At 45.9% G+C, this 17,954-nt stretch overlaps 3 protein-coding genes across 7 annotated transcripts; 2 read left to right on the top strand and 1 right to left on the bottom strand.

Annotated features, from left to right (window-relative positions):
• Nucleotides 1-682: 682 nt before the first annotated feature.
• LOC110506560 (mucin-2) lies at nt 683-8,440 on the top strand. 3 transcript variants are annotated; one of them, XM_021586272.2, is made up of 8 exons: nt 683-880; nt 4,193-4,296; nt 4,588-5,053; nt 5,226-5,327; nt 5,407-5,443; nt 5,543-5,614; nt 5,728-5,888; nt 7,810-7,949. In XM_021586272.2, the coding sequence occupies exons 1-8, from the start codon at nt 782-784 to the stop codon at nt 7,816-7,818; spliced, it is 1,050 nt and encodes a 349-aa protein (XP_021441947.2). In that variant the 5' UTR covers nt 683-781; the 3' UTR covers nt 7,819-7,949. The 3 variants fall into 3 exon arrangements, with proteins under 3 accessions (XP_021441947.2, XP_021441946.2, XP_021441945.2); XM_021586271.2 differs by having other exon boundaries at nt 687-880; nt 5,728-5,775; nt 7,810-8,440; XM_021586270.2 differs by having other exon boundaries at nt 687-880; nt 5,728-7,713; nt 7,810-8,440.
• A 150-nt stretch (nt 8,441-8,590) lies between these two features.
• On the top strand, nt 8,591-16,101 carry acd (ACD shelterin complex subunit and telomerase recruitment factor). 3 transcript variants are annotated; one of them, XM_021586280.2, is made up of 14 exons: nt 8,591-9,201; nt 9,802-9,919; nt 10,618-10,742; nt 10,933-11,023; nt 11,148-11,227; nt 11,496-11,540; nt 11,997-12,043; nt 12,137-12,312; nt 12,395-12,473; nt 12,570-12,746; nt 12,862-12,975; nt 13,108-13,655; nt 13,774-13,850; nt 15,690-16,101. In XM_021586280.2, the coding sequence occupies exons 2-14, from the start codon at nt 9,821-9,823 to the stop codon at nt 15,793-15,795; spliced, it is 1,764 nt and encodes a 587-aa protein (XP_021441955.2). In that variant the 5' UTR covers nt 8,591-9,201; nt 9,802-9,820; the 3' UTR covers nt 15,796-16,101. The 3 variants fall into 3 exon arrangements, with proteins under 3 accessions (XP_021441955.2, XP_021441954.2, XP_036819975.1); XM_021586279.2 differs by having other exon boundaries at nt 9,002-9,201; nt 12,567-12,746; XM_036964080.1 differs by lacking the exon at nt 8,591-9,201 and adding an exon at nt 9,225-9,317 and having other exon boundaries at nt 12,567-12,746.
• Nucleotides 16,102-16,214: 113 nt separating this feature from the next.
• LOC110506103 (leukotriene B4 receptor 1-like) lies at nt 16,215-17,090 on the bottom strand. The gene has a single exon (XM_021585517.2). It carries the CDS (start codon nt 17,088-17,090, stop codon nt 16,215-16,217), a length of 876 nt encoding a protein of 291 aa, XP_021441192.1.
• Between the last annotated feature and the right edge of the window lie 864 nt (nt 17,091-17,954).

The raw sequence follows: 17,954 nt of genomic DNA, 5'->3' as shown, positions 1-17,954 counted from the left end.
CATGAGTCAATTTGCTTCAGTTTCAGCCTTGAGTAGGCTAATTTAGTATGGCATGTAATACTGAAATATAGACACTATAGGATGTTTGATCATGTTCAGACTACAGCATAATCTACCCTATTTATCTGCTACATGGTTCTGACACCTGACCGAAGGCTTATGCCCACAAGTCTCTATAGAAACCTGTTTGGAGTAGTAGGTGAACTAGACTATTTTGGTTGTTCCTGTTGAATTTCTTTCAGAGGATCTGCCCTCTGATATTGAGTGCTTTATTAAAACACAATTTTATTCCCCTACCTGGTTTTCCCTTGCTTGATATTTGAATCACTTCATGGAGATTTACACACACCAGAAACCCATTGCCAGATCACCAGTCATCCCCTGAATTTTCTATATCCCATCCACGTAAAATTAATTATTAATTTGTCATTTCAGCACATTGTTCCCTTCCTGCATTTTGGTCAGTTCCATGAAGAACCTTAATTTATATTATAAATGAATATATACGAGACTGCCTTTTGCACCTGCACTGCTCTCCCTCTAGCACAAGCTCTAAATTTCTCCATTCTCTCTCCGTCTTCTCATTCTTTCAGTCTTTCTGAGGGAGGGGGGGAGGAGAAAGGCGAGGCCCCTTGTTGTCAAATCTGTCAGTCTAGCTCAGCTTGGCCCCTCCTACCTTGGTGGAGGCAGTGAATACTGCTGCTGGTGCTCTTAGCAACGGTGCCTCGGCAACAGCCACAGCAACAGAGCACCACGGCAACTAAGTGCCGTGTCTCCCCTTATGGAGCTTCCATTGGGCGTGCCGGCGCTGAGGCACTACACCCGCAGTAGACCTAGACCACACCGACAAAACCAACACCTCCGCCCCAGCAGACCACAGGTACAGAGAGATGGAGAAAAGGGGGTGCTGTGTTGAGGCATAATGGAAAGGAGGGGGAGATGTGATAGGGTACAGTGGGAAGAGGCAGGGGAAGGGAGGGAACATGCCTGGTGCCTGCTTGATTCAAGGTACTTGGATCGCAACAGCAACCAGCTGCTTGCATATTCAACACCAGTAGTGTGTGTTTGGGGGGGGATTGCATTGGTGTATAGGATCGTGATTATATGTGGCTAATTTCTAGGGCTATATAATGCTTCGTCTGAAGCTGGCGGGCTTTTTCTTGGTAGGTGTGAATTTTCTCTACCTTAGCCATCATCACCCTATCCATTGTATGCCTGCCATTGGTACTGTATCAGTCACGATCAGAGTTAACACATGTAATGATGCTTTTGTTGGATGAACTAAACCAAACCTAATCACATGGGCAGCCTTAGTGCCACAGGACATGACATCATAGGGTCTTACTGGTTTTCTGAGTCAGTTATTGGTAATTGTACATACCAATGGCAGTGTGATAATGTAGATCTAGGGGATATACAGTGGGGCAAAAATGTATTTAGTCAGCCACCAATTGTGCAAGTTCTCCCACTTAAAAAGATGAGAGAGGCCTGTAATTTTCATCATAGGTACACTTCAACTATGACAGACAAAATGAGAAAAAAAATCCAGAAAATCACATTGTAGGATTTTTAATGAATTTATTTGCAAATTATGGTGGAAAATAAGTATTTGGTCAATAACAAAAGTTTCTCAATACTTTGTTATATACCCTTTGTTGGCAATGACAGAGGTCAAACGTTTTCTGTAAGTCTTCACAAGGTTTTCACACACTGTTGCTGGTATTTTGTCCCATTCCTCCATGCAGATCTCCTCTAGAGCAGTGATGTTTTGGGGCTGTTGCTGGGCAACACAGACTTTCAACTCCCTCCAAAGATTTTCTATGGGGTTGAGATCTGGAGACTGGCTAGGACACTCCAGGACCTTGAAATGCTTCTTACGAAGCCACTCCTTCGTTGCCCGGGCGGTGTGTTTGGGATCATTGTCATGCTGAAAGACCCAGCGACGTTTCATCTTCAATGCCCTTGCTGATGGAAGGAGGTTTTCACTCAAAATCTCACGATACATGGCCCCATTCATTCTTTCCTTTACACGGATCAGTCGTCCTGGTCCCTTTGCAGAAAAACAGCCCCAAAGCATGATGTTTCCACCCCCATGCTTCACAGTAGGTATGGTGTTCTTTGGATGCAACACAGCATTCTTTGTCCTCCAAACACGACGGGTTGAGTTTTTACCACAAAGTTCTATTTTGATTTCATCTGAACATATGACATTCTCCCAATCTTCTTCTGGATCATCCAAATGTTCTCTAGCAAACTTCAGACGGGCCTGGACATGTACTGGCTTAAGCAGGGGGACACGTCTGGCACTGCAGGATTTGAGTCCCTGGCGGCGTAGTGTGTTACTGATGGTAGGCTTTGTTACTTTGGTCCCAGCTTTCTGCAGGTCATTCACTAGGTCTCCCCGTGTGGTTCTGGGATTTTAGCTCAAATCAATTTTATTTATATAGCCCTTCGTACATCAGCTGATATCTCAAAGTGCTGTACAGAAATCCAGCCTAAAACCCCAAACAGCAAGCAATGCAGGTGTAGAAGCACGGTGGCTAGGAAAAAACTCCCTAGAAAGGCCAAAACCTAGGAAGAAACCTAGAGAGGATCCAGGCTATGTGGGGTGGCCAGTCCTCTTCTCGCTGTGCCGGGTGGAGATTATAACAGAACATGGCCAAGATGTTCAAATGTTCATAAATGACCAGCATGGTCAAATAGTAATAATCACAGGCAGAACAGTTGAAACTGGAGCAGCAGCACAGCCAGGTGGACTGGGGACAGCAAGGAGTCATCATGTCAGGTAGTCCTGAGGCATGGTCCTAGGGCTCAGGTCCTCCGAGAGAGAGAAAGAGAGAATTAAAGAGAGCATACCAAAATTCACACAGGACACCGGATAGGACAGGAGAAGTACTCCAGATATAACAAACTGACCCTAGCCCCCCGACACATAAACTACTGCAGCCTAAATACTGGAGGCTGAGACAGGAGGGATCAGGAGACACTGTGGCCCCATCCGATGACACCTCCGGACAGGGCCAAACGGGAAGGATATAACCCCACCCACTTTGCCAAAGCACAGCCCCCACACCACTAGAGGGATACTTCAACCACCAACTTACCATCCTGAGACAAGGCCGAGTATATCCCACAAAGATCTCCGCCACGGCACAACCCAAGGGGGGCGCCAACCCAGACAGGAAGACCACGTCAGTGACTCAACCCACTCAAGTGACGCACCCCTCCTAGGGATGGTAGGAAAGGGCCCTAGTAAGCCAGTGACTCAGCCCCTGAAATAGGGTTAGAGGCAGAGAATCCCAGTGGAGAGAGGGGAACCGGCCAGGCAGAGAAAGCAAGCTCACCGTTCTTGTGATCATTTTGACCCCACGGGGTGAGATGTTGCGTGGAGCCCCAGATTGAGGGAGATTATCAGTGGTCTTGTATGTCTTCCATTTCCTAATAATTGCTCCCACAGTTGATTTCTTCAAACCAAGCTGCTTACCTATTGCAGATTCAGTCTTCCCAGCCTGGTGCAGGTCTACAATTTTGTTTCTGGTGTCCTTTGACAGCTCTTGTGTCTTGGCCATAGTGGAGTTTGGAGAGTGACTGTTTGAGGTTGTGGACAGGTGTCTTTTATACTGATAACAAGTTCAAACAGGTGCCATTAATATAGGTAACGAGTGGAGGACAGAGGAGCCTCTTAAAGAAGAGTAGGTAGGTAGGTGACCAAATACTTATTTTCCACCATCATTTGCAAATAAATTCATAAAAAATCCTACAATGTGATTTTCTGGATTTTTTTTCTCATTTTGTCTGTCATAGTTGAAGTGTACCTATGATGAAAATTACAGGTCTCTCTCATCTTTTTAAGTGGGAGAACTTGCACAATTGGTGGCTGACTAAATACTTTTTTGCCCCACTGTATGTATGAGGTGTTGTTGATGTGTCTGTGTATATTCTGTGTGTCAGGGAAGTCTGAGCCCAAGAGGTGACAATTTATGTAATAATTACTATGTGCTATATGAAGGAAACTGCTCTCAGTAACCTCCTGATATCCAACATAGCACTCTTTCCACCAATTGGAAACTCTTTCATTTCTATTTTTCGGGTAGTCTAACAGCGCTCACACACATTCTCACACACAAACACCTAATAATCACAGATATCGTAACACTTATCATCTCTTTCTCTGTGCATGCGTGTGACACAGGAATCGGTGGTTGACAATGAAAATGGAGTCCCTGATCACATGGGGCGAGTTGATGAGGGAGTTGAGGAGTTCTTTACTAAGCGAGTCCTTCCTGTCGACACCCTGTGAGTATCGGACCAAACTCATCCTAGATAATCTGACTCCTCACTATCTCATACCCAACACAACTTAACCAGCTCATAGTAAACCTCTTTAAATTTGAGTAATTTATGAGACGTTCATAACAACCTACAATAAGTACATTCAAGAAATATAATATACAACATTTCCTGACCAGATTACCTGCATGCAGGCCCTAGCTTGTCCAGGTCAGGCCACATGGCCAGGAAAAACTCAGGGCCCTATGATTGACTAACACACACGCTGATCCTGTGCTACTCTGACTCTTCCTCCAGGAAAACACAGAATGAGGCTGGGGAACCTTCCATTACTGAACAGGAAGTGGAAGTAGCACCTACTAGCGCCGCCCCTTGCCCCGCCCCTTCCAGAACCCTAAGGAGGAAGCTGGGCGAGTTCTTCACCCTTAAAAAGCGGAGGGCTGTGAAATCAGAGGGAAGCCAAGAGGGGAAGGCCAAGAAGACCTCCATTGCCGACCTAATCCGGCCTCTCAGGGAGGCCGCCAGAGCTGAAAAAGATAAAGTGAAGGAGAATGAAAAAGTGAAAGAGAAGGAGAGTGTGGATGACAACGTTGTGACAGGAGATCCAGTGGAAGCAGAAACCCCTTCTTCTGATGGTCCCACTCCACTGAGGGGTGAGGCTCCACCCCGTCGTGCGCTAAGAGAGGGGAAGTCACAGTCTCTAATTCTACTCTCTGGATCTGCAGCCAACGCTGGGAACACCAAGAACACTGCACAAGGGAAGGTAGGCATTCGAATGTATTCAAACCGACCCTTGAAACAATTTGATGGCTAAAGCAATTTGGTAAATAATTCTACACCGCCTATGAAAGGATTGTTTTTGGTTTTATTTTGAGCATTCTTTAGTTTTGATTGGTTCTTATCGGCACTGACTGCTTCTCCTTGGTTCTGGTTAGTTTCAGAAACACTCATCTGACGGCCATCATGGCTTTGAGCAGCGCCTGCAGCTCATGCTACAACGTATTGGTGTGTCCAAAGCTCAGCCAGGAGAGACACAGGTGTGTATGTGTATTAATCTGAGTGTGTATGTGGTTGTGTGTCTAAGGAAAACATAAAAATTCTTATTCCATTCTACAGAGTCAGGAGAGAGAGATGAAAAAAGCTGAATCAGAGGGTAAGTCCCTTTACTCATATAACAGTTGCTACAGTGTATGTGTGAGTCTGTGTATGGTGTTTGATGTGTGTGTTCCTTCATTTTCTGTCTCGGTTTCAGGCACTATCATCGATAATAAACCTGATCCCCCACCCACATTTATGAAGCCCAGAACCATGTCCACCTCATCAGGTAACACACTCACACAGACAAACACAAACGCACACACATACACACACATAGACAAACACACACACTATTGAATACAATTTTGTGTATCTTATGCTCATCTTCTTTCTATTTAGATACGAGACGTCCGGTCCGACAGAGTGTGTCCGCACATGAGTCAGCTGGTAAACCTGCTCTGCCTCCTAAGCCAATAATTAAGCGAGGCCCAACCCCACCTCCCACTGTCTCCGGTCATCTCACCCCTGAGAATGATCTAGCTCAAATACAGGAAGTAGAAGTGTGTTTCCCCACAGACCCCACCTCTACCAGTTCTAAATCTATCCCCACTGACACCCCTATTCCCATCACTGTCCCAGATCCCACTGACCATTCTATTCCCATTGACACCATCCTTCCCTCCCCTGTCCCAGATCCCACTAACTCTTCTATTCCCACTGACACCATCATTCCCTCCCCTGTCCCAGATCCCACTAACTCTTCTATTCCCACTGACACCATCATTCCCTCCCCTGTCCCAGATCCCACTAACTCTTCTATTCTCACTGACACCATCATTCCCTCCCCTGTCCCAGATCCCACTAACTCTTCTATTCTCACTGACACCATCATTCCCTCCCCTGTCCCAGATCCCACTAACTCTTCTATTCTCACTGACACCATCATTCCCTCCCCTGTCCCAGATCCCACTAACTCTTCCATCCCCGTTTCTACCACCGCTACTTCCTCTAATTCAATCCCCAATGACATCATCCCCTCTACGACCTCTGCACCCGTCCCTATCAATACTACAGCCCCTACCCCTAACACCACCACCTTCATCCCCAGTACTAACCCTGCCACAACCACTACCATTACCTCCATCACAACTACATCTGGCACTATGAATATTACAACTTCCACCCCCCCTACTGACATGAACTCTGGCTCTATCCCCACTATTACCCACACCCCAATTCCCCCTACCTCCACTGACTCCACCACCCCAACCACCTCTGCGTCTTCCATCCCTAATCTAGCCACCATCACCATTACAAGCATTACTGCCCCAACACCTGTTAACACTAATACTGATACCCATACATCAACAACCCCCACCACTAATGCTTCTACCCCTACCCTTACTGATACTACTGCCTCAACTTCTACTGACTTGACAACTCCAACACTAAATACTTCCATCTCCATAATTGCTTCTGCTGCCAACAACACTTCTACTCCCACCCCCACTACCTCTCTGTGTCCCACCCCCACTACCCTAATTACTAATTCAGTTACCCCACCTTCATATCCTGCTGCTACTATAACAACCTCTACCCTTAAATCTATGAATGGTGCTTCCACCCTTACCTCCATAAACTCTACTGACTCCAACACTACCCAAACCGGAACTAACAATACCAGCGCAACTAACTCTGTCAACTTCACTTCTACCTTAAGCCCCACTAACTCTACTAGTCCTATTCCTACTTCCTCTACCAGCTCCACTTCCACTAACTGTGCTGCTCACACTGCTACTATCCCTAGCAGTCCGATTCCCATTCTCTCTAATAATCACTCCCCCTCTGTCTCTTCTATCCCCACTGCCACTCACTCAACTAACTCCACCATTACTTCCTCCCCCACATTGGCTTCTACTCACACCACTACTACCACTACTAGTCCCATCCCAACTAACTCTACTAGCCTGACCACTACCCCCACCCCCATTAACTCTAGCCCCGTCACCACTATCTCCACAAGCCCTTCTAATATCACCACTATCTCTACAAGCCCTTCTAATATCACCACTGCCACTAACTCTTCTGTCCTCATCAGTCCCCTCAGCCCCACTAACTCTACTACCAGCACCCCCACTAACCCTTCAAATCAAACCAACACCACTAAACCTACTAACTCTACTACACAAACCACTATCTCAATCCCCACTAATTATGTTACTCATAGTTCCACTAACTCTTCTACTCATAGCCCCACTAACTCTTCCAGTCCAACCCCCACTAACTCTACTAGCCAAACACCAACTAATACTATTCAGCCATCACCTGAGGAGAGAATTAGCCCTAATCCTGCAATGGGACTGCTGTCCATGACTAAGGGTACAAGTAAGTGTGTGTGTTCAATAATAATAATATTGCTTGAAATTTGGAAGTAACCTGTTGAAAATAACATCGTTTGTCCTTCCCTTACCTCTCCTACAGATGACCTGAATGCCGAGAGGGTAGAGAGGAACAAGGAGACAGCGAAGGAGAAACGTAGCAAGGAAGAAGATGTCAGGAGGGCCACAGGGAAAGAAAAAGAACAGAAATCACTGGCGAACTACATAGACAAAACCATAAAAGAGGAGAAGGAAGAGGGTCTGCAGAAGGTGGATGGGATCATGAGGCAGGGAGTAGAAGGGACCAAATCAAATGAGGGTAGAGTGCTGTGTAAAAAGAGGGAAGGAGGGACTAATGGGTCAGATGAAAAAGAGTTCAATACTAAGGAGGTGGTAGAGAGCAAGTCAAACAAGGGACCAACTACTGTGATAGAGGCAGGGGAGGCCACAGTAAAAGAAACGGGGGAGAGTCCATGGGACTGAGTACCGGGACCACATCACAGCAGCAAACCGCAGAGGGTGGAACATCAGACCAAAGAACTGAGACCCCCTCTGTGTTACACAAATGGACTGACCCAGCAACGTGTCCTTTTTTTCTCGACCATGTTTACATTTGCATTGCACGTATTGTATGATTATGTAATACATTAACTGTGGTGAAATATGTTTACAATAGATGGATATGAGACATATAGTTAGTTACTTATGATTATTAAAATGAATATTCATAATGTCATGATGTCTTTATCACGGTTCAGTCCATCTGTTAGTTCCTGGCTCCAAATCTCTTTGGAATACTTAAACTTACATGCAGAATACCTGCTGTTAACTTTTAAATGATTGGAATGAATTATCCAAAGAGAGTATAAAGATTTTCTAGATAACTAAGCCTAAACCAGAAATGTATGACAAAGGGTGGTGAAAGGAGAGAAGGTCTGAGATAGAAGTGTTTTTTCATGGTAGTACCAGAGTGAATCCTTGCCCTATTCCCATATGCCCTCGATGACACACCTTGAGGGACAGAAATTATTGGATTGATGGAGGTAATATGTGGTAGCAGAACACACATCTGGCTATCACCTGTCTCCAAGGACAAATTGTCAAGGGCAGAAGAAGGGGAGCAATTACACAAGGAGATGTTGCTCCGGGTACTCCTATAGGCATAATTCCTTCATCTCCTTTCTTTTTTAATGGTAGATGAAGGGACTGTACAGGTGTTCTCCATAAGTACTTTAATACAGACATTTTAGAAAAGGGGTCATGAATGGACAAGGAAAGGAATATAACGTGTGTGTGTGTGCGAGCGCACGCACGCGTGTGCAGTGGGACAGGACACATTTCGGTATCGAAATGGCGTGAACAGTGTTTCCCATGATAGGGGGCTGCAGTGGGAACCAATTGCTGTGGAAAGGTTCACCAACGGAACGTAAATAAAGTAACACTCAGTGGAACCGCTACATTTAACCAGGCTCAAAAGTGGTTGTCTTACTATCAGGTGAGTTGCAATATCTATTTGCCTCTGATCCCAAATGTAATAGTATAAATCTGAACGAGATGACGACCTAGGGCAGTGGTTCCCAACCGGGGGGGTACATGGCCTATCCACAGGGGGTACGTGAGTAGACTCATGAGACCATAGGCCTACTGGTCAAATACTTCAGGGTTACTCCGGGCAGAGCAAAATTCAGTTGGTGGTACAGTAACTGAAAAAGGTTATAAACCACTGACCAAGGGGGGTCTTACAGTAGCTAGCTAACGTTAGGTGTAGGCAGCTAAGTTTGCGCTCACACGAGTAGGAGGAAGACCTCGCCGTACAGTTCACAACAAAGCTCGATATGGATATGATCTATTCTATTAGCTAGGCCTAGTTCTAATTTATCTTAGTTTAGTTTGTAAACTAGTTATGTGTGGAAAAGTTAGTACCACGAGAGCCTTTTCACTGCAATGTTTAGCTAGCTAATACATCCACAATTGTGTATGGATATTATAGTCACCACACCAGTTAGTGTAATAGGTAACTAACTAGCTATTATACTGAAAATAGTATAAGAGACTAGTGCAACTCTCAACTTATTCTGTACATGCCTGTCTCCAGTGTTTTAGGGTGTGTGGCCATGACTAAGTTGGAGCCCTGGATAGAGCAGGTCATCCTGAGTTATGGCACAGAGCCAGAGGAGGAGGACAACAACACTCTGAAAGCGCATGTTGTGGGGGTAATGAGGCATCTAGTACATACACTTCATGCAAGGCCTGTGTTCCAAGTTTAGAAGGTGTGTGTGTGTGTGTGTGTGTGTGTGTGTGTGTGTGTGTGTGTGTGTGTGTGTGTGTGTGTGTGTGTGTGTGTGTGTGTGTGTGTGTGTGTGTGTGTGTGTGTGTGTGTGTGTGCAAGAGGGCACTTATTTTACACACACCTTTTTTTGTGTGTATTTTTTACCTTTTTTTTCTCCCCAATTTCATGGTATCCAATTGTAGTTACAGTCTTGTCTCATCGCTGCAACTCCCGTACAGACTCGGGAGAGGCGAAGGTCGAGAGCCATGAGTCCTCTGAAACACAACCCAACCAAGCCACACTGCTTCTTGACACAATGCCCATCCAACCCGGAAGCCAGCCGCACCAATGTGTCGGAGGAAACACCGTACACCTGGCGACCGTGTGCACTGCACCTGGCCCGCCACAGCAGTCGCTAGTGCGAGATGAGACAAGGATATCCCTGCCGGCCAAACCCTCCCTAACCCAGATGATGCTGGACCAATTGTGCGCCGCCCCATGCCCCTCCCGGTCGCAGCTGGCTGCGACAGAGCCTGGACTCGAACCCAGAATCTCTAGTGGCACAGCTAGCACTGCGATGCAGTGCCTTAGACCACTGCGCCACTCGGGAGGCTGCACACACCTTTCTGTCTCTCTCTGTAGGTTGGCCTGATGTCAGAGTCCCAGTCCCGGAAGACTAAGGGTTTGACAACGTTGCTGTTCCTCTCTGATGGAGTGGTGCACATCCCCGCCATACTGAACCAGGACTCCTGGGAGACTCTTCAGGAGTGAGTTAACATTTAGGACAAGCCAAGGGGCCTATAAGATCGTATTAAATGACATGTATGTCTAAAACCCATCTATAAACCATATCTTGTTAAGCCCAGTACAAATCTAACAGCCAACATAAGGAGAAACAAGACGAGACAAAACATATTAAGATAATATTATTTTCCATCTATCTGTATCCTCTGGCAGGCAGGAGGACCGTGAGTACTTCTCCAGTCTCATGAATTGCACAGTGTGTGTGTTTTCATACACACTGAAGTTCAACATGGACTCTGAACAGGTGCGTGTGAATGATCCTATGATACTGGTACTAGTAGTCCTTTGGTCTTAGAGAGACAGTTCATGTTCTTTAGTCTTTACCACTCATATTTTATTTTACTCTAAATGTGTCCTCATCTCCTCAGACAAAGAGCCAGTTTTACTTATCGGTTGGTGAGCTGACCACCACATCAGCTGGGGATGCTAAAGACAACACCCCTTGCTGGTAAGAGACGCACATCCTGGCCTCTAAATCCAGACACATACACACCACAGGAGGTTGGTAGCACCTTAATTGGGGAGAACAGGCTCATTCTATTGACTGGAGTGGATTGAGTGAAATGGTAAGAAATGCATCAAACACATGGTTTCCAGGTCTTTGATGCCATTCCATTTGCTCCGTTTCAGCCATTATTATGAGCCGTTCTCTCCTCACGATCCTCCTGTTCTACACACATTAAATGTAGTGACTCTCCAACTGGCTTTTGTTTCAGCACAACGCTCAACTCAGTCAGACAAAGGATCTGTACAATATGGAGGTGAGCATGGGGTGTGTGTATTTATTATTTATTTTAATTAACTAGGTAAGTCAGTTAAGAACAAATTCTTATTTACAATGACGGCCTACCAAAAGGCAAAAGGCCTCCTGCGGGGATGGGTCTGGGATTAAAAATAAATGTAAAAAAAAATATAGGACCAAACACATCACGACGAGAGACAACAAAACATTACATAAAGAGAGACCTAAGACAACAACATAGCTTGGCAGCAACACATGACAACACAGCATAGTAGCAACAAAATATGGAAGCAGCACAACATGGTAGCAGAACAAAACAGGATACAAACATTATTGGGAACAGACAACAGCACAAAGGGCAAGAAGGTAGAAACAAGTGTCTGTGTTTGCTAATTTTTTTGTTGTTGCGTATAATACATGTGTACATTACGTTGTATATTGTATTTGTTGATAATGTGTTTTCTTTTATCCCCAGATCCCTGCTTGCTCAGGATTCTGTCCATACTCAGAACACCCAGTCTGGTACGGAACTCTATACACTCTGCACTACATTCATGATTTGTATCCTTATTGTTTGCCACACCTGTGTATTTGACTGTGTTTCCTGTCTCCTAGAGTTCAGTCTGTCAGAGCTGCTGGGGGAGTGGCATCATGACCGGCGCCAGTCTCTGTTGAAGGATGTGATAGAACTCCTGAGGACGCCCACAAACCTCCCCTCCCCACAGGCCTCAACCTCCAACGCCCTCACACACACTGGCACCAGATGGGCTATTGAAAGGTTCAGATATAAGGTGTGTGTGTGACCAACCTATTAAATGTAAGAAAACAGTAGGAAATCTGCAACTTTACAAGAAGATTGTTGTTTTTTCCTAGAGGGAGGATACTTTCAATGTCCCTGTGTCTCACCTACACATCCCAGACAATCTGAGTCAGAAACTGCACGCACCCTCAGGTAACATTTAAGGGTGTCTCACCATCTCTCTCACTCCTGAAAATCATCTATACCTGTTCTGTCTTTCTGAACTGACCGTTGTGTTTTATTTAGAAGACAGTGAAACGCAGAGTGGACTGGTCCCTCCATCTGAAGACAAACCGACAGACCCACCAGAGACAGATCAACCAATCGTTGCTGCTGACAGCAGGCAGACTGACAAGCCAGTGCCTCTGGAGAGAAGACATCCTGCCCATGAGCCCACACTTTCTCGTGACTTATGTTTGTTAACTGGTCCGTGCTGTAGATTAAGTATTTGTTATCAGTTACTGCTAGCTGAAGTATGCTGCTACCACAATAGAGCCCAGTGTGTGTACAAATATCTCTATTTTTCTCTCCCTCTCTCCAGAGGAGAGTATGGAATGTGAGGTGGTGTCAGGGATGACCGGAGGAGCAGTGGCGAGCCCATGGGACATGTTTGCTCCAGCAGCAGAGCTGCTCAGGACCTCCTCTGCATCTGATGGTGTGCTCCTTTCCTTTTAACTTTTTAATCATTCAACCTCTATACACACACACACACACCACACCATGCACATTTATCTTTGTGCCGTACTACAGATATTATGACTTCTGTCTCTCATTGGTTCCCTGACAGAATCCATCACCTCAGAGCCCCTCCCCCTCCAGAAGAGCCAGTCTCTGCTTGACTCCACTCCACAACCAGTCACTCTTGCAACATTTCCCCTGGCAACCAGCACCCAGGTGCCATCCCTGACCCCTGGGGCCACCCAAAGGTCAGGCGAGCGCTCCCTTCCTCCTTATCAAAAACCAGGCCCCTCCCACAGCCTACTCCCCTCCAGTGGCTCCTCCTCCACTGTGAGTCTATCTACAAAGAACCAACACTCTGGCATGAAGCTCCACCACGGTAGCTCAAACACAGCACATCAACTTACAATCACAGAGCAGCAGGATCAGGTGGAGGAAGAGGAGGATGTTGTGAAGAGGTGGTGTAGTAAGGCTAAGAGGAAGAGTTCCGTGCAGACCCCCGAGGATAATGATATCACCTTGGAGGAGGAAGATATGCAGAAGAAACGCAGCCCGCCCTCCTGGATGTTTGAAACTCAGGATATTCCCAGGATTGAGGAGGGAAGCAGCTGCAATCAGAACGCAGTTGCAGCAATAGCCCCCCAGAGGCCCTCCAATGTAAGGGCGACCAGTTTTAAACCAAGAAATAGGATTTATATTGACCATTTAGTGGAATTTTGAACCTGCCCATTTTGTTAGATTGGTGTGAAGTACATTATCTGTCTTGCTCTCTCAGGTTCACAGTGATGGCACTTTGTTCTCATATTCTTATCAGCTGTGTGGCCGCATTTCGAAGGATTTAAGCCATTTAAAGTGAGTAAACCGTGTGTGCGTGTGTACCGTGCCTTCGGAAAGTATTCAGACCCCTTGGCTTTTTCCACATTTTGTTACTTTCAGCCTTATTCTAAAAGGGATTTTTTTTTAAATTAAATCCTCAGCAATCTACACACAATACCCCATAATGACAATGCGAAAACAGGTTTTTAGAATTTTTTGCAAATGTATAAAAAAACAGAAATACGTAAGTATTCAGACCATTTGCTTTGAGACTCGAAATTGAGCTCAAGTGCACCCTGTTTCCATTGATCATCCTTGAGACGTTAAGTCTACCTGTGGTTAATTCAATTGACTGGACATGATTTGGAAAGGCACACACCTGTCTATAAGGTCCCACAGTTGACAGTGCATGTCAGATGAAAAACCAAGCCATGAAGTCAAAGGAATTGTCAGTAGATTGTCCACATTGACTCAGTACCCCCTGTATATAGCCTTGTTATTGTTATGTAATTTTCTTGTTACTTTTTTATTTTCTTTTGTAAATATTTTCTAAACTCTATTTCTTGAACTGCGTTGTTGGTTAAGGGCTTGTAAGTAAGCATTTCACGGTAAAGTCTACACCTGTTTTATTCGGAGCATGTAACAAAAAAAATGTGATTTGATTTAGAGCTCAGAGACAGGATTGTGTAGAGGCACAGATCTGGGGAAGGGTACCAAAACATTTCTGCAGCATTGAAAGTCCCCAAGAACACAGTGGCCTCCATCATTCTTAAATGGAAGCAGTTTGGAACCACCAAGACTTCCTAGAGCTGGCGGCCTGGCCAAACTGAGCAATCGGGGGATAAGGGCCTTGGTCAGGGAGGTGACCAAGAACCCGATGGTCACTCTGACTGAGCGCTAGAGTTCCTCTGTGGAGATGGGAGAACCTTCCAGAAGGACAACTATCTCTACAACACTCCACCAATCAGGCCTTTATGGTAGAGTGGCCAGACGAAAGCCACTCCTCAGTAAAAGGCATATGACAGCCCGCTTTGAGTTTTCCAAGAAGCACCTAAAGACTAAGACCATGAGAGACAAGATTATTTGGTCTGGTGAAACCAAGATTGACCTCTTTGTCCTGAATGCCAAGTGTCACTTCTGGAGGAAACCTGGCACCATCCCTACGGTGAAGCATGGTGGTGGCAGCATCATGCTGTGGGAATGTTTTTCAGCTACAAGGACTGGGAGACTAGTCAGGATCGAGGGAAAGATGAACGGAGCAAAGGACAGCAAGATCCTTGATGAAAACCTGCTCCAGACCGCTCAGGACCTCAGACTGGGTAGAAGGTTCACCTTCCAACAGGACAACGACCCTAAGCACACAGCCAAGACAGCAGTGGCTTTGGGACAAGTCTCTGAATGTCCTTGGGTGGCCCAGCCAGAGCCTGGACTTGAACCAGATTGAACATCTCTGGAGAGACCTGAAAATAGCTGTGCAGCAACGCTCCCCATCGAACCTGACAGAGCTTTAGGATATGCAGAGAAGAATGGGAGAAACTCCCCAAATAGAGGTGTGCCAAGCTTGTAGCGCCATACCCAAGAAGACTCAAGGCTGTAATCGCTGCTAAAGGTTCTTTAACAAAGTACTGAGTAATGGGTCTGAATACTTATGTAAATGTATATTTCTAAAATCCTGTTTTTGCTTTGTCATTATGGGATATTGTGTGTAGAATGATGAGGGGGAAAAAACAATTGAATCAATTTTAGAATAAGGCTGTAACCTACCAAAATGTGGAAAAAGTCAAGGGGTCTAAATACTTTCTGAAGGCACTGTATGTGTGTACAATGTGTAACTGTGTGTGTGTGTCTGTCTGTCCGTCCGTACGTATCCTGTAGGATTCCTGATGGCATGTTGCACTGGGCTGTACGGTACCTGGTCCCTTCCATGCAGACGGAGGTTGTCAAGGATACACAGCTGCGACCCCAGACTCACCCCAGTTGACAACCTGAGGTCATCACCCCCATCTTCCCATTGTGTTGAATCCATAGTGTACAGAGGCAGCTTTGTATTTTATGAATCTCTATTGTTATGTTTATGTAACATTCTGAATATTGATACATATACATTAGTAATTGAATTGTCAACTTTATTGTGAAGCAGGCAAATGTGAATTTATCAACAGCAAGATAATTTCATTGTCAGTTACACAGATGTTCTTTCCTTAATTTGACATTTGAATAACACACATGCACTTATTTCCTTATGCAAACATTCACTGGGTGCTATAATAAAATACAAATCATATCAGATGTCCTCTAGAATAATTTTTGCAAAATATAAGCACGACAAAAATAGTCACAGGTACATAATGCTTGCACATAGTGCTTTAAACAATTATATCTACTCAATGGAAGCCAGTGTCATGTGCTGGTGGGGTGGGGGCTTGCCCTGGGGATTCCTGAAGAGGCGAAGGCATAGAGGAAAGGGTTGAGGCAGCTGTTGATGATGGTGAAACCCATGAGGATATTCCAAGCTGAGTCACACACATTCTCCACAACCTCATTCTGCACGGCCAAGTTCACCAGGGCCAGCAGGTTGAACAGGTGCAGCGGAGTCCAGAAGCAGAAGAAGGACACAACAATGCAGGTGACCAGCTTGGTCAGCCTCCGCTGCCTGAACAGGGCCGCCTGGCTCACCCTCTTGTGGAGGTAGAAGTAGGACGTCACCAGGATGCAGCAGGGAACTACAAACCCCAGCAGCGTTTGGACAAGTAGGATGGCCATTTCTTGTCTGTGGTTCTGGTAGTGCGAGCTGCAGGATTGGCGGTTGTCGTATGTCTTGACGTCAAGTACAGAGAAGGCGGGAGAGGCAATGAACCCTGCCAGCCCCCACAGGGACAGGAGGATTGCCTCTTCCCCCATACGGCCCAGCCGCGCCCAGCTGTGGGGGTACAGCACCTGGACGTAGCGCTGTACGCTCAGCAGGGTGATGGTTAGCACACTACCATTCAGGCTGCAATAAATCAGAAAGAAGAGCAGCTTGCAGGCGGCGGAGCCCAAATACCAGTCCCTCAGAAGGTTGTTAATCACTAGAGGCAGGCACAGCAAGACCATCAGGTCACACAGTGCCAGGTTCAGCATCAGACGCATGTTGAAGTTCCCACTCTCAAATTTCCGCCCCACGACAATCAGAACCACCACATTCCCAGGAATTCCCACCATGCAACAGAAGCCCATGATCACGCTGGGCATCACGCGGGTCATGTGCCAGTACGGATAGGACTCTGGCTGCTGCATGGGGCTGAACTGTCCAGACTATTAAAATCCACAGAGAATGCTGGTTAGAAACTCAACAGGGATGTCTCACTACCTCTGTCTGGCTGGGCTGACTGAGACACACTAAGCTCTGAGTCGTTCCCCAGATTGGCTTAACTACTGGTGGTAGTGATGATATGCTGTGAACAAAGAGTACCTGTGTGTGACTCTGGGCTGGGCCTGTTTTGAATATACAACGTGTGTACAGCTCTGTGTTATGTGAAGGTAACAGTCTACCAACATGATACACTCATGTATAGCCTCCTGACCCATGAGAGTTACAGGAAAACCTCAACAGAGGCCCATAACACCCTCACAAACTTTTGTCACTGCCTGGTATGGCAACTGCACCGCCCGCAACCGCAGGGCTCTTCAGAGGGTGGTGCGGTCTGTCCAACGCATCACCGAGGGCAAACTACATGCCTTCCAGGACACCTACAGCACCAGACGTCAAAGGAAGGCCAAAAAGATCATCAAGAACATCAACCACCCAAGCCACGGCCTGTTCCCGCCACTATCATCCAGAAAGCGAGTCAATACAGGTGCATCAAAGCTAGGACTGAGAAACTGAAGAACAGCTTCTATCTCAAGGCCATCAGACTGTTAAACAGCCATCATTAGCCGACTTTCACCCGGTTATGTAACCCTACACCTTAGAGGCTGGGTTATGTAACCGGGCTGGCCACTTTAATAATGTTTACATACTGCTTTACTCATCTCATATTTATATACTGTATTATATTCTACTGTATTTGCCTCGTTAAATAAAGATATTTTTTTTTTTTGTCAGTGCCACTCCGACATTGCTCAATGTAATATTCATATATTTCTTAATTTCATTATTTT

Source organism: Oncorhynchus mykiss, chromosome 26, assembly GCF_013265735.2.
Source record: "Oncorhynchus mykiss isolate Arlee chromosome 26, USDA_OmykA_1.1, whole genome shotgun sequence".
NCBI lineage: Eukaryota > Metazoa > Chordata > Actinopteri > Salmoniformes > Salmonidae > Oncorhynchus > Oncorhynchus mykiss.
This window is presented reverse-complemented; position numbering and strand designations above follow the sequence as displayed.

Coding starts and splice junctions, on each gene's coding strand:
- LOC110506560 (XM_021586270.2), top strand. CDS start 782: ATGGAGCTTCCATTGGGCGTGCCGGCGCTGAGGCACTACACCCGCAGT. Junction 5,328..5,406: donor CTCAGCCAGGAGAGACACAG/GTGTGTATGTGT, acceptor TCCATTCTACAG/AGTCAGGAGAGAGAGATGAA. Junction 7,714..7,809: donor GTCCATGACTAAGGGTACAA/GTAAGTGTGTGT, acceptor CCTCTCCTACAG/ATGACCTGAATGCCGAGAGG.
- acd (XM_021586279.2), top strand. CDS start 9,821: ATGACTAAGTTGGAGCCCTGGATAGAGCAGGTCATCCTGAGTTATGGC. Junction 9,920..10,617: donor TGAAAGCGCATGTTGTGGGG/GTAATGAGGCAT, acceptor CTCTCTCTGTAG/GTTGGCCTGATGTCAGAGTC. Junction 12,313..12,394: donor TTGAAAGGTTCAGATATAAG/GTGTGTGTGTGA, acceptor GTTTTTTCCTAG/AGGGAGGATACTTTCAATGT.
- LOC110506103 (XM_021585517.2), bottom strand. CDS start 17,090: ATGCAGCAGCCAGAGTCCTATCCGTACTGGCACATGACCCGCGTGATG.